Source organism: Harpegnathos saltator, unplaced genomic scaffold (genome assembly GCF_003227715.2).
Source record: "Harpegnathos saltator strain DR-91 unplaced genomic scaffold, Hsal_v8.6 scaffold56, whole genome shotgun sequence".
Classification (NCBI taxonomy): domain Eukaryota; kingdom Metazoa; phylum Arthropoda; class Insecta; order Hymenoptera; family Formicidae; genus Harpegnathos; species Harpegnathos saltator.
This window is the reverse complement of record NW_020230382.1, coordinates 90478-105472: the sequence shown is the minus strand read 5'-3', so window position 1 is coordinate 105472 and position 14995 is coordinate 90478. Positions and strand designations below refer to the sequence as shown.

General features: G+C 32.8%; 4 protein-coding genes across 6 annotated transcripts; 1 reads left to right on the top strand and 3 right to left on the bottom strand.

The window, feature by feature from the left end:
* Positions 1-114: 114 nt before the first annotated feature.
* On the bottom strand, positions 115-3341 carry LOC105192180 (phenoloxidase-activating factor 2). 2 transcript variants are annotated; one of them, XM_011156131.3, is made up of 7 exons: positions 3248-3341; positions 2563-2733; positions 2275-2363; positions 1738-1967; positions 1242-1472; positions 753-951; positions 115-606 (listed from the first exon to the last, which is right to left on the bottom strand). In XM_011156131.3, the coding sequence occupies exons 2-7, from the start codon at positions 2693-2695 to the stop codon at positions 448-450; spliced, it is 1041 nt and encodes a 346-aa protein (XP_011154433.1). In that variant the 5' UTR covers positions 2696-2733; positions 3248-3341; the 3' UTR covers positions 115-447. The 2 variants fall into 2 exon arrangements, with proteins under 2 accessions (XP_011154433.1, XP_011154435.1); XM_011156133.3 differs by lacking the exon at positions 3248-3341 and having other exon boundaries at positions 2617-2873.
* Positions 3342-3504: 163 nt separating this feature from the next.
* Positions 3505-5385, bottom strand: Pex16 (peroxisomal biogenesis factor 16). The gene is made up of 6 exons (XM_011156134.3): positions 5141-5385; positions 4806-5052; positions 4417-4693; positions 4183-4286; positions 3875-4101; positions 3505-3614 (listed from the first exon to the last, which is right to left on the bottom strand). The coding sequence occupies exons 1-6, from the start codon at positions 5265-5267 to the stop codon at positions 3577-3579; spliced, it is 1020 nt and encodes a 339-aa protein (XP_011154436.1). The 5' UTR covers positions 5268-5385; the 3' UTR covers positions 3505-3576.
* A 1085-nt stretch (positions 5386-6470) lies between these two features.
* Positions 6471-11218, top strand: LOC105192178 (lysoplasmalogenase-like protein TMEM86A). The gene is made up of 6 exons (XM_011156126.3): positions 6471-6757; positions 8739-8902; positions 9047-9240; positions 9333-9448; positions 9732-9842; positions 9934-11218. Exons 1-6 carry the CDS (start codon positions 6737-6739, stop codon positions 10036-10038), a joined length of 711 nt encoding a protein of 236 aa, XP_011154428.1. The 5' UTR covers positions 6471-6736; the 3' UTR covers positions 10039-11218.
* Positions 11219-11882: 664 nt separating this feature from the next.
* On the bottom strand, positions 11883-13662 carry LOC105192179 (3-oxoacyl-[acyl-carrier-protein] reductase FabG). 2 transcript variants are annotated; one of them, XM_011156128.3, is made up of 4 exons: positions 13303-13662; positions 12926-13242; positions 12309-12510; positions 11883-12230 (listed from the first exon to the last, which is right to left on the bottom strand). In XM_011156128.3, exons 2-4 carry the CDS (start codon positions 13240-13242, stop codon positions 11988-11990), a joined length of 762 nt encoding a protein of 253 aa, XP_011154430.1. In that variant the 5' UTR covers positions 13303-13662; the 3' UTR covers positions 11883-11987. The 2 variants fall into 2 exon arrangements, with proteins under 2 accessions (XP_011154430.1, XP_011154431.1); XM_011156129.3 differs by having other exon boundaries at positions 13337-13662.
* Between the last annotated feature and the right edge of the window lie 1333 nt (positions 13663-14995).

Here is a 14995-nt window from a genome sequence, read left to right as displayed (position 1 = left end):
ACGTAAACTTAAAGTGATGACGCTACAAAAGATCAAATATCAACAAAAATAAATTATTTTATCGCATAGTATCTATCTTTCTGTTTTCCTTCGGAAGACTAATAATTATACCGATTAAGTAGCCCACCTCTTCTCACTTTTTATTGTCTAATAAAATATTTGACTTTGTATGGCTCGTCGTTTCCTTTTTCTTTGATACAAATTGATACTATAATGATTATAAATTCTAATGTAATAGTAATAGCACATAGGAAGAAAAGAATATAAATTCACACCAATATTTGCATTACTATATATAGTTATCTATTTATAATACTATGTATTAAATACTCTATTCTACACAATGAGAATACACAAGAATAATCTCACATCCGATGAATACAAAATTTATATCTAACAAAAGCTATAAAATAAGTGGCATGGCATCAGATCGTCATTTCGCGGCTTTTACGTCATTTGTTGCATAATCCAAGAAAGGAAGTTGAATACGTTGGTGTAAACACCAGGTATTCCCGCACTCGCGCAGCCAATACCCCACGTCACTAAACCGACGATTTGGAACGGTCCGTTATTTGTCGAACATACCAGCGGTGAACCTCCGTCGCCCTTTAAAAAGAATTCACATTGACTCTTGCTGCAGCCTCGTAATTAACGAATAAACGCTAAATTGAATATAAACGACCCGACGTTCCCGATTTAAATTTAGCATGCTTGTATTTATAAGACACGCATTGTATATCGTATTCTCTTACAGTGCATGCATCTTTGCCCGCTTCCCCGCCGGCGCAGATGAAACTATTATCCAGAACGAAGAATTGACCAAGTCTCGTGCTTCGAAGAGCAGCTTGGCAATTCGCTTGACTCATCATGGGAACATCTACCTCTTTCAAAATGCTCTGGTACTTTCCGTTAGGTCCAAAGGCATCTTTTCCCCATCCCGATACCCAACATCTGAAAGATATCACCATCCTTTTAATGGCAGTCTCGGAGTTCGTTTATCGGAACCTTGTTACAAAATTGGAGTAAAATTCAAATATCTTGGCATTCATTAAGTGTTCAGAGATATAAAATCGTAGCGAGTATAAAAATCATGCGATCAAAATCGCATAAAACAAATATAAATAACAATTGCGTTTGTGGGTGAATTTTAATGTTTTAAGATTCAAACGGTGAGAATTACAAGCGATCATAAACATTTGCATCTTCTCTGAATACAGAGTGCGTTAATTGTGTGAACGTACCTCGTTCCTGCGGCAGGCGCAGCAGACGGTAGACAAGCGGTGTTAATGTTGGGACTAGTTGCAATCGGAGCGGCTGAACTTAACTTAAGCACCGCTACATCGTTTTGCAGGTTTTGTGAATTATACTGAGGATGCAAGGTAACTCTCGATACGGAAATGTCTACGTACGGGTCGGGTTCCGAGGTGGATTGAGCGTCCCACTCACCTAGTCTTGCTTTGATACCGCCGTTTCTGCAACACCGTTTCGATGAACTGTAAACTTGTACTTCTTTAAGATTGCCGGATTAAAATATGTCTATTCACATCTTGAAGGAGAACAAGCAAATGTTCATTTCTTTCAAGATAGAGCTGTATATGATGTTAACAATAAAATCATCTATCTGACAAACCCTTCGTGAATCTATTAGAAACAAAAGAAATATCTTTAGAAGATAAAATCTATTTGGAATATCTAGCAAGATGATTTTATGAAACATTCTTTCAGTATAATGCTTACACATAATTGGCGACTTTATGGGCGACGGTAAGGACATGCGTCGAACTGATCAGCACTCCGCCTCCGATGTAGGTGTTATTGTTATTGGTTAAAATGGCTACTTGCCATGGGTATGCACCATACGCAGCTTGTCCCACCGGATGCGACGAAAGTGCGACTTTTCGGATACCGCAGGATCCACTATTATCAGGTGTACAACAAAATACATATCCAGTGGAGCAAACATTTCCCTAAAAAAAGTTATTGTTAATATGATAATAATGATGTATTTTTATGACAAGATAGATCGAATAACTCGATAGATCGATCATTGTAGCATTTACTTTCGGACCAGCCTAATAACAATGACAAAAAGGATAATAGAAATTATGTGTTATAAACTTTTTTACAACATTGTAACACATGATATATCTTAAAAGTATGAATTGTAAAGACGAATTTTTCCATGTCCTTATAGAATGAATTAGAATTTCTTTCTTTTAGAATTTCTTCAAGTGTATTTTAACTTTTGGTCAATTACAAACAAAATTCTACTACCGTATTGACGATTCTGATGTCGATGTCACCAGGACTGCTGGGACAGGTGCTTCCAGGGATACACATGCATTGCTGGTTCGCGGAAGTAGCTAGAAAAGAATGATAATGAGATATCTCGAAACGTTAACAAAATAATTCACAAACTGAATGAAATGAGCCGCGTTATTAATTTTGTCTCTTTTTACATGTAAATGTGATTTCTGTATCAAATAACTGTTATATCTCTTGCCGTTAATGTGTTATGTCATCTCATAACAATGACATATATACTTAATGCAAAACATGTACTTGTTGCCATTGTAGTAGTCGTAGTAGAACTAGTCGTAGAACCAAAAACGATACCGTCCGTTTGTGGGAAGGCGTAACTTCGCTGCAACAGCTGGCACAGTGGCAGCAAGTACAGCAAGGCTCTATTGTTCATCTCGAAGATGATCCACCGAAAATCCAACGAGGAATGAGCTGTGGTAAACGAGACGCTACCGACATCCAAATAAACCGTACACGGAGCGAGTGTGGGTTTTTACGCATATATATATATAATCATAAATGCATTGATACGCTGCGATGCGACAGAGCGCTTCCGTTGCTCGTATCTTTAGGAGGAATGTATTAGTTCGCGTATCCTGCCGGATAGGAATATAATGGCATGACCTTTCACGGAACGTTAAAACGCGGTTCTCAGTAACGATACTATGCTCGTGTCGCCGCTGTGGCGGTGTTATGAACGGTAGCTAACACGTGTGAAATATCTGGCGTAATATGAACAAAAAGAAAAAAAAAAGAGAATAAAATCGCTTCCGATAATCATAATTGCGCGCATATGTGTGTGCGATAAACCGCAGCACGTGTATTCAGCAGCGCTGGTATTCCCCAGATTGAAATAGCCGCGTGCGCTCAACCGGCATGGAGAAGGAACAAGGTCGTCCCTGTCTCATCGGCAAATACGCGGCGAAGGTCAATAAACAGGACTCACCGGTGCGAGCAGAGATCACGCATCACGCATCGCTGATTTTATTCAGCGTATTCAACATTATGTATCGAAATCCGTTAAGGAGCGTCGATCATCCCGCAAGTAGTAAAATGCTAAATCCTTTCTGTAGATGTACCTGACTCGTACTCGTACACTGACTGAAAAGCGAGATTACATAAACGAGATGCGGATTGAGGAAAAAACTTCAGTGAACAACTCATCCAGGAAACCTCCTATCGAAACATTCGTAATACGTCGGTCGCAGAAATTCTGAATGTGATGTTGATTAACAAGTTGACAGGAAGGAGCAACGTGCCGCATGAGAGGAGAAGTCATTGTTTCTTACTTATACCCTTCACATAATTTATTTCTAAAAATTAAAAATTAAAAATAATAATAGTAAACAATAATATGTAACTCTTTCCCTTTTAAAAGGTATAATACAGACAAAAGTATAAAAATATTACATTATTTCATGTACATATTATCTCTGCAATTATTTGTATATTAGGAATGTTCAAATTGTTATATTCTTTGCAATCATGCATTTTTTTTGGAATCATGTAGCATGTCCCAAATATACTAAGTTCACCTACCGTACGATGACTTACGATGTATAAAAATACATACTGTTAATATATTCTAAGTTTCTCTTAAGAGAATTCATCAATAAATTAGTAAGAGGCACAGAGGCAGATATCCTATCAAGCAATATGTTTATTTTAGCACGGCCATATTTCTCATAAAATGGCGACTTTAAAATATACAGCAGCAAATTTATCTTTCGACTTATCAGTTCTATATTCTCCTCTTTGCTTAACACTGTATTCCGAGAACAGTGAGAAAAAGTGTATAAACTGTACAAAAAGAATATTAATTTAGTTATTTACAAAAGATCACCTGCAACTTATTAATTGCAAATAATATACCACACTTACCTAGTTATATCAACAAGAAGCGATAACATCCACGGTTGCCAGTGCTGTTGACTGGTAGCAGATATACATCCAAGATAAATCAATGGCTTCATTACATAAAGACTCTGGAAAATATAAATTTTGTGCTAAATTTTCAATTGAATTACAAGATTTTGGTTCTTCTTCTGTATCAAGACACTAATTATAAATATCCAATTGTATGTAAAATATACTGTATAATATGATTCAACCAACCTCAGCCAACTTGAGACTTATATCAGACCACTGATTTTTACTAAGATTTTGATTTTCATCTGCATCACAAGGTAGAGCTTTCCAAGTCCGTAACTGTATAGGTTCCGCATATTTTATAGCTCTAACAACAACACCAGATCTTTTTAATTTAAATCCTTCTTTCAATTGTAAGTTACCAGTAGCTTTATTAAAGAATTTCCTGTTAAGTGGTGGTACTGAAGGATTCTTTGTTATACGTTCTTTACATACATAAATCAATAAAAGCCGCAATAGTGTTCTATAAAAGAGAAAAGGATTACTTATATAAAACACTATAAAAATTTAATATTATATATGTGTGTATATATATATATAAATGCATTATATTGTAGAAGACATTAAACACATACTTGGTAAACTGTACAACTGCAATAATTAACCACCTGCCTATTTCTCCCCCCAACTTCTTGCCTGTTGCCTCTAGCAGTGTCTGTGTATATTCCAATACAGTTAACAAAATTTTAATTTTTGATTCATACTGTGGTATCTTTGGGTGCAAGTTATTACTATGATACATAAGCATATCATTAGATAACATAATCAAGTTTGGCATGGAATAAATTATTTCCAAAGCCAAATTTGAATTGTTGAAATGTCCTGTGAAGAGATTATATGTTTAATATTACATTTGTGTAATAAAGAAAAGTTGTAGTAAAATGCAAGATTAAGACTTTTTTTCTCTAACCAACACTGAAGTAAGACAACCATTTGATTGCAACCTCAACTTCCGATACCAGCTGAGGATTTTCTACAATCCGCTTCTTATAAGCCGCAAATAGTTTGTCAATCTTGACTTTGAGGGAATTTGCCATTGTGCTACAATTATTTTAAACTTTATTTCAAGTGTCACAGTGAACGTACTCAATTCTTATCATGACATCACAGAGAGAAGAACCCTTATACTTTTGTTGGTTATAGTTATTCCTTTTCTAGATGGAGCTGCGCGCACAGATCCTACCATAAACAAAATAATTCACAGACGAGGAGCCCAATAAATTTTCTTGCATCATAAGATTTTGTACTTTTATAATATGTAGTACATTTGTTTCTTTCAGCCATTAATATTAAATCAATTCTTCTTTAGGATCCATTAATTCTTTGAAGTCAATTAATTGTTTAAGACCAATTAATTGTTTGAAATCGTCACTATATCAGCTGAGGATCACTACTCATCAGCTGTTTATTGGCTTTGACGATGAAAGAAACGAAACGCAGCGCCAGTGCATTTCACTGCTGCCAACTTTATTTTCTTTACTGGCAGTAGCCAAAGCTATTTTCGAACGGAAAGGATGTCAATAATGGTACTGTATACGCCATAATTACGCGCTATCAAAGCTGTTCCTTCCGAGGTAGTGCGTCGGTAACGTTAGCATTTGTAAGCTCCGTGAACGATTAAAATGCAGTAAAGTATACATCTGTTACTGTACATGATTGTCAAACGATATTGGCACATTGCATTTAGTATTTGATCGTTACTCTTGTACGTTTTGGACAATTGCGTTTAAATAAATTTTCGGCATGTTAAAACCGAAGGGAGATTTAAACTACGGAAAACGACGCTGTAACGCAGTTCATGCTACGCAGTTGCTGTTTTTGTGGAGCTCCCTATCACTATGCCCTATTGGCTCCACAATCAATTTGGTAGTGTTTGCGTTGTAAAGCTGATAACAACATTCCCAACGTACCATAAAGCGTTCTTTTTAGTAGAGATGATGTCTAGATGAAAAATTTGAATTTGGAATCTATGCACATGATGATTTAAAATTTTGAAGAGATGACTATTAAATATTAATATAAATAATAATATAGATATATATGTATATATCGGATCATGAAAGTAATCTTTTAAGTTTAATTTTTCCCTTTGAAGAAGATGCATACAATTAAGTTATTTGAAAGAACAGAAATATTACACACCATGCTAGCTACTGCGTTATTTCGTTCTTTTTATTTTCTTCTGTACTCGTGTACCCTAATGAATTTCTTCTATCGCGGTTTTTACTTCCGTCCCAGTGTAGTTAAAAACAAATATGCTAACGATAATTTCATTGACACGTCGATTATTGTTCGTTTGGCCATACTGATAATGATAAACAATATCTTCAAGAGTAATATACGCGCACGCGTATGGTGGAACGACGTATCGGAAAATGTATAAATAAGCGGGCTCGCTCGCGAGCGACAGCATTCAGTCTGTCACAGTCGATCGGCTGGTTAGTTGGTTTATTATAACAGACTACTGTTGCTGTTGCTTTTGTTTGCCGGTGTCTTACGAGCAGAAATGTCATCGCCTACCCAAGTGGTAAGAGACGATCGAAATCGTAGTGGTTTTACTTAATGACACGTTTCACCATTTCACCTACTACAGTTTCACCTACATTTTTATCAGTTTCATTCTTTGTTAAACCGAGTCATATCATTTCAACTTCGTCATTGTGGTGAACATACCGTTCCATTCAGGAAAAGTTCCTTCGCTTTATCTTCCATATGAATACACATTCGCGTTATATTTATTTGATGGATGTACAAAAAATAATCGAATTTATTTAAAATTTAAAGGTCGATCTATTTTATATGATAGAACCAATTGAAAATCAAAGAATAATCAATTTACACAAGAATTTTGTACAAACAAAAAATTGTAGATTGTGTATAAAAAAAATATTAAAAAATCAGGTAGCTTATATTTCATATAGAATATTTCAATAGAAAAGAATTGTTAGAATATTTCAATAGAAAGGAATTTTTTCACAAAGAATCTAACTTTTAATAAAAATTTACGATTGCAAATATATTTCTTATGCATGTTTGTATTATATTAATTTTTTATTTTTTGTAGAATCTAAAGAAAACAAAACATTTGATACCATTTCTTTAATTATACATTAAAAAATATTTCAATATTATATACATATAACTTTCAACTTATGTATACATTTTTTTTATAATTATCAATATTAATGCTTAAATTGTCTGTAAATATTACATGAAAAATTTAATTTATATGTTTGTAATTTTTTTTCTTTAAATGCCACATATTTAAATGGTAAATATTTTTTTCAATATTTTAAGTGATTAGATAATTAGATAATGTTAAATAATTAAAATATATTTATTAAGTAGTATCATGCTAAAATGTAAGCATGAATAATGTATAAATTAGTTACAGCAAAATGCAAGGACTTTCGCATTATGTAAATCCTGCTTGAAATTCCTTAAAAAATCCAATCCAATGCAGTTGTTATTGTAATAGTGTGCTATTAGAGAAACCACCAGATTGGCATAAAGTGGCTACTCTATATCAGACTATTGTGCATCCTGACAGTACCAGTGCTAGATAATGTATTATCATGCAACCAGCTGAATTAGATCAGTGATTAAACTTCACTGACTATGAATAGATCTTTTTTACGCATGCACTCTTGTTATTCTCCAGTTTCAAAGATTAAGAACAGCTGGAAATGTAATATTAAGCTTATTGAAAATTTAGATACATTATTTTTTCATATATATTTAAATGTAAAATATACATATATATTTAATATATATTTCATATATATTTAAATGTAAAATATACATATATATCAATCTATTTTTTATATATGTAAATCTATTTTATCATATGCATATATCTTTGTTTTTTGAAAAGAGAAAACTAATATCAATTTGATCAGTTTTTAGTTATATATTATTATAATAATGTACAAATTATATCAAGAACTTTAGTATACTATTAATATATTATTAATATACCTGGTATATTGTTAATATACTATTGACAATAAAAAGTTGCTTGCATAAGAAATATTGTATAAAAGTCTATCTTGACATAAATTTTCTTAAATTCCTAAGAGAGAAGTTATATAAATTTATCTTTGGTAAAATATCTAGAGTTATCTCTAAGTACGAAATAATAAAGGCAAAGATCAGTGATAACTGTGATAATAAACGGTTAATAACAGATGTTTATACAATATCTTTAGATACCATATCTTTTTAAAGATATTTAAATTATGTGTAGATTAATTGTCTTATAGTCTTCAGTTTAAATAATAAAATATATTTTTAAATAGATATATCTTTTTTCTGAGAAATCAGGCATTAAACTTGTTAATATGTGATTAAATTGATATTAATATGCAAGTGAATTCACCTTGTAAATTTCTTGCATATAATTGTTACTTTGCATTCATAAATATTTATTAGTTAATTTCGAGTATTTTTACCACCGCATTTTTACTTGTCAGCATGACTTGTCAACAAGACTATCTGTTATGTTTCAGATAAAATGTATTGGACCAAAATTGGTGCCATTCTTCAAGAGCGTGTCCGTGTACTTTGTATTACTTGCTGAACAGCCATCTGTACTGACGGCTTGTTTAAAATGTTTACCAATAATAAGCCTCATTTTTTTTGTTTTGTTACACGGCATCAGTTTGTCCAAAGAGTAAATAAATACATTTACGTCTACGAATATTAGATAACGATTCTATAAGTACATTAAAACTGTAAATAAAATAAATTAGATCAATTTGATTTCGAATTAATTTTCTGGTTCATCATTACTAACGTAAAATTCGTTTCTTTGCAGATATACTTTTTCCAGACGTATACTGACGGGATTGGTGTTTAGTTGCATGGGTGATGCATTTTTAGTATGGCCTAATTGTTTCAACGCGGGGATGTGTATGTTCGCCGTAGCTCAGATTATGTACATAATTGCATTTGGATTTAAGCCCCTCAACTTAACTCTAGGCGCAGTACTGTACACGTGTTGTTCTATTGGTAAGATTTAACGAGTGTTCGATATTTCTTTCAATGACCAGATATTAATCAATTCCTATCAGTTGTTGATTGATGATATCATTATTTTCTAGTTATATATGCTCTGATGCCCGGATTAAACGGCGTTTTAGCGATAGGAGTACCAATTTATACAGTATTACTTACCACTATGTCATGGAGGGCGATATCACGAGTACAATTCGTTGGGGTAAATTAACATGATAATGTACCCCAACTATAAGAATAATATTTAAATATTTTATCTTGACCACTTTTTATCTTATCTTCTTGTTGGAATGTTATACACTTCTCTGATACTATATATGTTTCGTAATCTACATTCCTGATATAATAATCAGTTCCAATTACTATGTATATACGTGTGCTTAACGGTGTATCATATAGTAGTCAGTCTATTGTATGTATTTATTAATTAATTATCACTTAATACTGTATCAGTTAAATAACATGATATTCCTATTTTTTTTTAGGAATTATGGACATGGACTAAATTATGCAGTTGTATCGGAAGCATTTGTTTTGTGATATCCGACACTTTGCTCGGGTTTCACCACTTCCACACTCCATTACCTTATTCTCAGGTATTAAATGCGTAGTCGCTAGCTTATCATAAATATGTATTCGCTAATTTACGTCAACAGATATAATAATCTTTTATTTTTTGCTTTACAGATATCTATTATGTTGACGTACTACGCGGCGCAATTAGGCATTGCATTAAGCGCGGTAGATTCGAAAAACAACAGTAATAACAGAGTACCTGCTAATAAAGGCTGAAATATCTACATTTAACAGGTGTTATCTATCAGATGGAACAAATACAGAGCAAATACGAAGTGGACTTTTAATCTGTCCGCTTTTAACTATATGCATAATTTTCCTTCAGAAATCGTTGTGATAATGTGTCTTAGACATGTTAAATACTTCATAGCCATATTATCGAAATAAAGAAGCTCAAGAGCGTTTAGAGCGGTGGGATGTACCTTTGACTATAGACAGACTTAGACATACATACATGTATATTTTTTGTATCATTAATATGATACAAAGGTAGAGACTTCATACTAACTATATATTTGTTATTGTGATCCTATTTTTTTGTATTTATAGGAAAATATTTGAAAACAATATTACAGATAAACATAGCAAGAGAATATTTTAATAGGAAAGACCAGAATTAGTTATTTCACAAGAAGTAGTGAAATTAATTTACATATTACATAACGTCAGGCGAACCCTCAATGTTAGAATCAATAAGACAGAAAGATATAAAAAGATAGATTAGAAAGATATAAAAAGATAGATTATAATAACTAGTTCTGATCCACTTGACTCGTAGTCAACATCTTTTGACGCATGTTGATGTGACGTTGGTTTTATCATTATAAGAAGTGTCACAGTGTTATTAGAATTATTTCATGACTGAGGAAGATTCCTTTAAGTGTAAAGAGAAGATATATTAGATCGTTACTCTTAAATATTTGTTACGGATATATAATATTGCATTTAAGATAATAGAAAGATTATAAAATTACAGTTCCCTCGTTTATATATTCAAGCCAAAATACAATAGCCTATACGCGACATATGCTGCGAACAACATACATATGTAATATGTTCTAAGGAAAGATATTCTTGTACACATATGTTACATAAGTGATCTACATTCATTATCTTCGTACGTCAATGTAAATTATCATCTTACGAACCGTTAGTTGTAACATAGCTATAAATACATTTTATCCGTATTATAGAAGGACTATATTGATATATGTTGTGCATTATTGTATATATATCATATTACATGATACAACTTGTATCTTTATTGTAATATGAATCGTTAGCACTGCCATTTTTTTTGGCAAACAAAAATTGAACAATTGCATGTAAAAAATACACACACACACATTTTTTTATACACAGAAACTGAATTATGGTTTACAAGAGATTCAACTGATATGTATAGCCAAATTTTATTTACATTCCTATGTAACAAAATTTATAAATTTCCGTATTATGTTACAATCAAAGCCGAAATCCGACCATTTCTCGAATTGACTAAGCTCTTCATGTTCTAAATGATTTTATTAGACACATCACGAAGGAATACACATCAATAAGGAAAATGGATTTCTCATTCTAACCAGAGGGAGAAAGAGAGAGAGAGAGAGAGAGAGAGAGAGAGAGAGAGAGAGAGAGAGAGAGAGAGAGAGAGAGAGAGAGAGAGAGAGAGAGAGAGAGAGAGAGAGCTATAGAACCATGGAAAGTATATTTGTTGAATATAGGCCAATTCGATCAGCCAAATCTAGGAATTAGTTGTGCTTTGGGCTTTGGCCATAATAAAACAAAGTTTTTTAAAACTTTGAGAAACTGATGTTATGAGAATTAAAATAGTAGTATTTGCTCCCCTTATGCTTGTTTCAGGAATGAATGTCATATATATTCTTATTCCGACTGTGCCATAAAGAGAGATTATTAAAGAAACATTTATATGTATATATATATATATATATTTCAATTGTTGAGTTTATTTTATTACATAGATACAATAAAAACGGTTCTTTAAGTAAACTGGTAAGAAAATAGTTATATAATGTAATCTATATAAGTTTATAGAGATATAAATTTTCTGTATGTTTTAATATAGAACTATTTGTAAATGGAACAACACATTATATTATGTATCCATGAAAAAATATACAATTTTTAAATTGTATGAAGTTTCTTTAACGAGGACACATAGCATGTCTACCTCCATCCACAGGTAATGTTGCACCTGTGATGAAACTAGCATCCTTGCTTGCTAGAAATGCAATAGTCTTCGCAACTTCTTCAGGCTTGCCTACTCTTCCCAAAGCATGTGTCTTTCCACTATGTTCGAAGAAGTTCTTCAGTTGCTCATCATTCATTCCACTGGTATGATGAAGATTCGTCACTATGACACCAGGATTAACAGCATTCACACGTACCTTTAATAAACAATACAAAACATCAAGAGCAATATTTAAAAATAACTTCAAAGATGCAAAAAGATCATAATTTTTTACTTGTTTCCCTGCTAGTTCTAAGGCAACACAGCGTGTTAATTGGTCTACAGCTGATTTGCTCATACAATATGCAAGAATACCTGGGAAAGATTTTATCCCAGTAACACTGGAGACATTGACAATATTGCCTTTAGTTGCAACTAAATAAGGTGTTGCAAGCATTGTTAATTGGTATACAGAACGAACATTTAAATTAAAAATTCTGAAAAGATATTTACTTATTGTAAATTATCTTTATTATATACAATATTGTATCTATTATATGTAGTATTTGACATAGATTTCCAGAAAAAAGTTAAATAATATATATATATTCCATTTATCTCTGCTTTGTAAATTATATAACTACAGATAAGTTAATGCTATCAATATAAGTGCACGCAATAAATAAATACTTAAAGTTACTACTCAGGGCTGTTTCTCAGCAAGGAATTAATGTTATACAAAACCATTCTATTGATTTTATATTATCTAAACAATATTCTAAGATAATATGTGACTAATAGGAATAGTTATGTATAAGATAGTGTTCTTTGCTGGAAAAACATGTATTTAATTACTAAATTTTTATTTATCTATGAATACACACACATTTATTAAACTATTATTATGCATACTTGTCATATTGTTCCAAGCTTGTAGATTCTATACTGCCATTTTCCAAACATCCAGCATTATTAACTAAAACATCTAGTTTACCATAGTGTTTAATAGTCTGCTCAATGATATTTTTCACATCATTTTCAACAGTAAGTTCTCCTGTCACAATAAGTGTCTTAGACTGCCCACATTGCGCAGCAACTTTATTCAGATTATCTTTATTGCGTCCGGTTATTGACAATGACGCACCTTGTTTTGCCAGATGAATAGCAGTAGCTGCTCCTATTCCTGAACTAGCTCCTGTTATTAAAACTACTTTTCCCGCAAACGACATCTAGAACAAACAAATATCATTGAATGCAATTACAATTTACAATTACAGATATGTACTTACTATAACTGGATAACAAAATCTTTTCAATAAAAACCGATTAATTAGTGAACAACTGGAGACTTGGAGAACGTAGTATAAATTCTCCAAAAAAAAGTTTGAGGTTGGTTGGTTGGTTGGTTGGTTCTATTTTTGGCTCCGGACTGTTCCGAAACAATGTCCACACGCCATTTTCCAGTTAAGGCTAAAAAGTGATGTCCTGTATAGTCTGATGCGTTTAGTAGGAATTTATTTATTTCCTCAAAAATGGAGATGTTCTTTAAGTCGAATACTTCTTTATGTAATTCCTCTGCTGAGAATCTGGCATCCTTATAAAACAATCTCAATAGAAGACGGTCCGATTCCTCCGAATGTAAAGCGCATTTAAAGAGAATGTGTTCCATATTGCGATGCCTCCAGCCACATTCACAACTTTCATCCATGCGAATATCTTTATCGTAAAGGTGACTCTAGGGCGTGCAAACTCTTAAGGCTCGTCTACAATAGCTGTAAAAGTAAGGCTGTAAGGCTGTAACGTAAGCTGTCAGCGAATGAAAATATTTCATTTCGTGTCTTGCAACCTTACAGCCTTACTCTTACAGCTAATGTAGACGAGCCTTTAGGAATTCTGCGATCTATCGTCAAGGATATTTTGAGAAGACGCCATGTCTTTATCGAAATCGGGGATTCCTTTATCTATGTCCATTGTACTAAGTCAGAATGCAGGTCTTGTTGCGAAAGAAGAAAATCCTTCCGGTTTCTTCACTTATATCCAACAGGAGATTAATGGATAAAACTTTATGAGGATGCCAGGTCTAAGATATATAGTAAGAGATATAGGTTACTTTGATAAGGCGCAAACGAGCAGAACTCAAAAAAAGTTTGAGACAAACCAGATAAATTTCTTAAGACCCATATTCAGAACGTGCTTATAACTATGTTAACGCGCTGTTAACCAATGAAACCAATGAAAAGCCACGCAATATGCCTTCTGATTGGTTAACAGCGCACTAATATAGTTATAAGCACGTTCTGAATATGGGTCTTAAAGTATAACTGGTATAGATCAGCATCAACATGATGAATAACTGGCTCTGTCTTTTATCAATTTCATTTCTTTACCTTTTTATAATTATGACCAATGATGGGAAGCAGTGATTGAAGATCATGGAAATAATGTGACAATGTATGAATTTTTAAATTCTATTTTTTCAATTTCGCTCACATTTTCTCGCGCACGCTCACGCGAAGGGCGGATTCATACCTTGGCAGAAAAGCAGAAAGGCAGCATCTAATCAGTTGCGCTGATAATCTGTCTCTCTCTTGAAAGAAAGAGAGAGAGAAGATAGAGTGAATTCTCTTCTATAATAACGAAACATTTATACGATATTTTGTATCATTAATTATTTGTATTGTCATAGTATTCGATATATTGTATGATAAATGTTCGTATTATCTTCAGCGTAGCTAAAATAGTCGGTATTTGTCATTGGTTACGTTCAGAAAACAAAGTGCTCACTGAGCGCTTAGTAACTATTGGTCCTTACTGTTAGATCCTTACATTCAGACCAATAACGTTGACGAATTACTCAACCGTTGTGTAACCGTTGTGTTTTCTGAACGCAGCCATTGCTCTTGAATTACCGCCAAACATACTGGGGCTCCTATGCCTTCACAAAAATTTATCCAGAGTTGACAGTCTTTAGTATCACCTCGT

Coding starts and splice junctions, on each gene's coding strand:
- LOC105192180 (XM_011156131.3), bottom strand. CDS start 2,695: ATGAACAATAGAGCCTTGCTGTACTTGCTGCCACTGTGCCAGCTGTTG. Junction 2,364..2,562: donor GACTACTACAATGGCAACAA/GTACATGTTTTG, acceptor ATTCTTTTCTAG/CTACTTCCGCGAACCAGCAA. Junction 1,473..1,737: donor CATAAAGTCGCCAATTATGT/GTAAGCATTATA, acceptor ACGGTGTTGCAG/AAACGGCGGTATCAAAGCAA.
- Pex16 (XM_011156134.3), bottom strand. CDS start 5,267: ATGGCAAATTCCCTCAAAGTCAAGATTGACAAACTATTTGCGGCTTAT. Junction 5,053..5,140: donor GTTGTCTTACTTCAGTGTTG/GTTAGAGAAAAA, acceptor ATCTCTTCACAG/GACATTTCAACAATTCAAAT. Junction 3,615..3,874: donor AAACTTAGAATATATTAACA/GTATGTATTTTT, acceptor TTTAATTTTTAG/AAATAAATTATGTGAAGGGT.
- LOC105192178 (XM_011156126.3), top strand. CDS start 6,737: ATGTCATCGCCTACCCAAGTG. Junction 9,241..9,332: donor GTACACGTGTTGTTCTATTG/GTAAGATTTAAC, acceptor ATTATTTTCTAG/TTATATATGCTCTGATGCCC. Junction 9,449..9,731: donor CACGAGTACAATTCGTTGGG/GTAAATTAACAT, acceptor ATTTTTTTTTAG/GAATTATGGACATGGACTAA.
- LOC105192179 (XM_011156128.3), bottom strand. CDS start 13,242: ATGTCGTTTGCGGGAAAAGTAGTTTTAATAACAGGAGCTAGTTCAGGA. Junction 12,511..12,925: donor AGCTTGGAACAATATGACAA/GTATGCATAATA, acceptor ATATCTTTTCAG/AATTTTTAATTTAAATGTTC. Junction 12,231..12,308: donor TAGAACTAGCAGGGAAACAA/GTAAAAAATTAT, acceptor TGTTTATTAAAG/GTACGTGTGAATGCTGTTAA.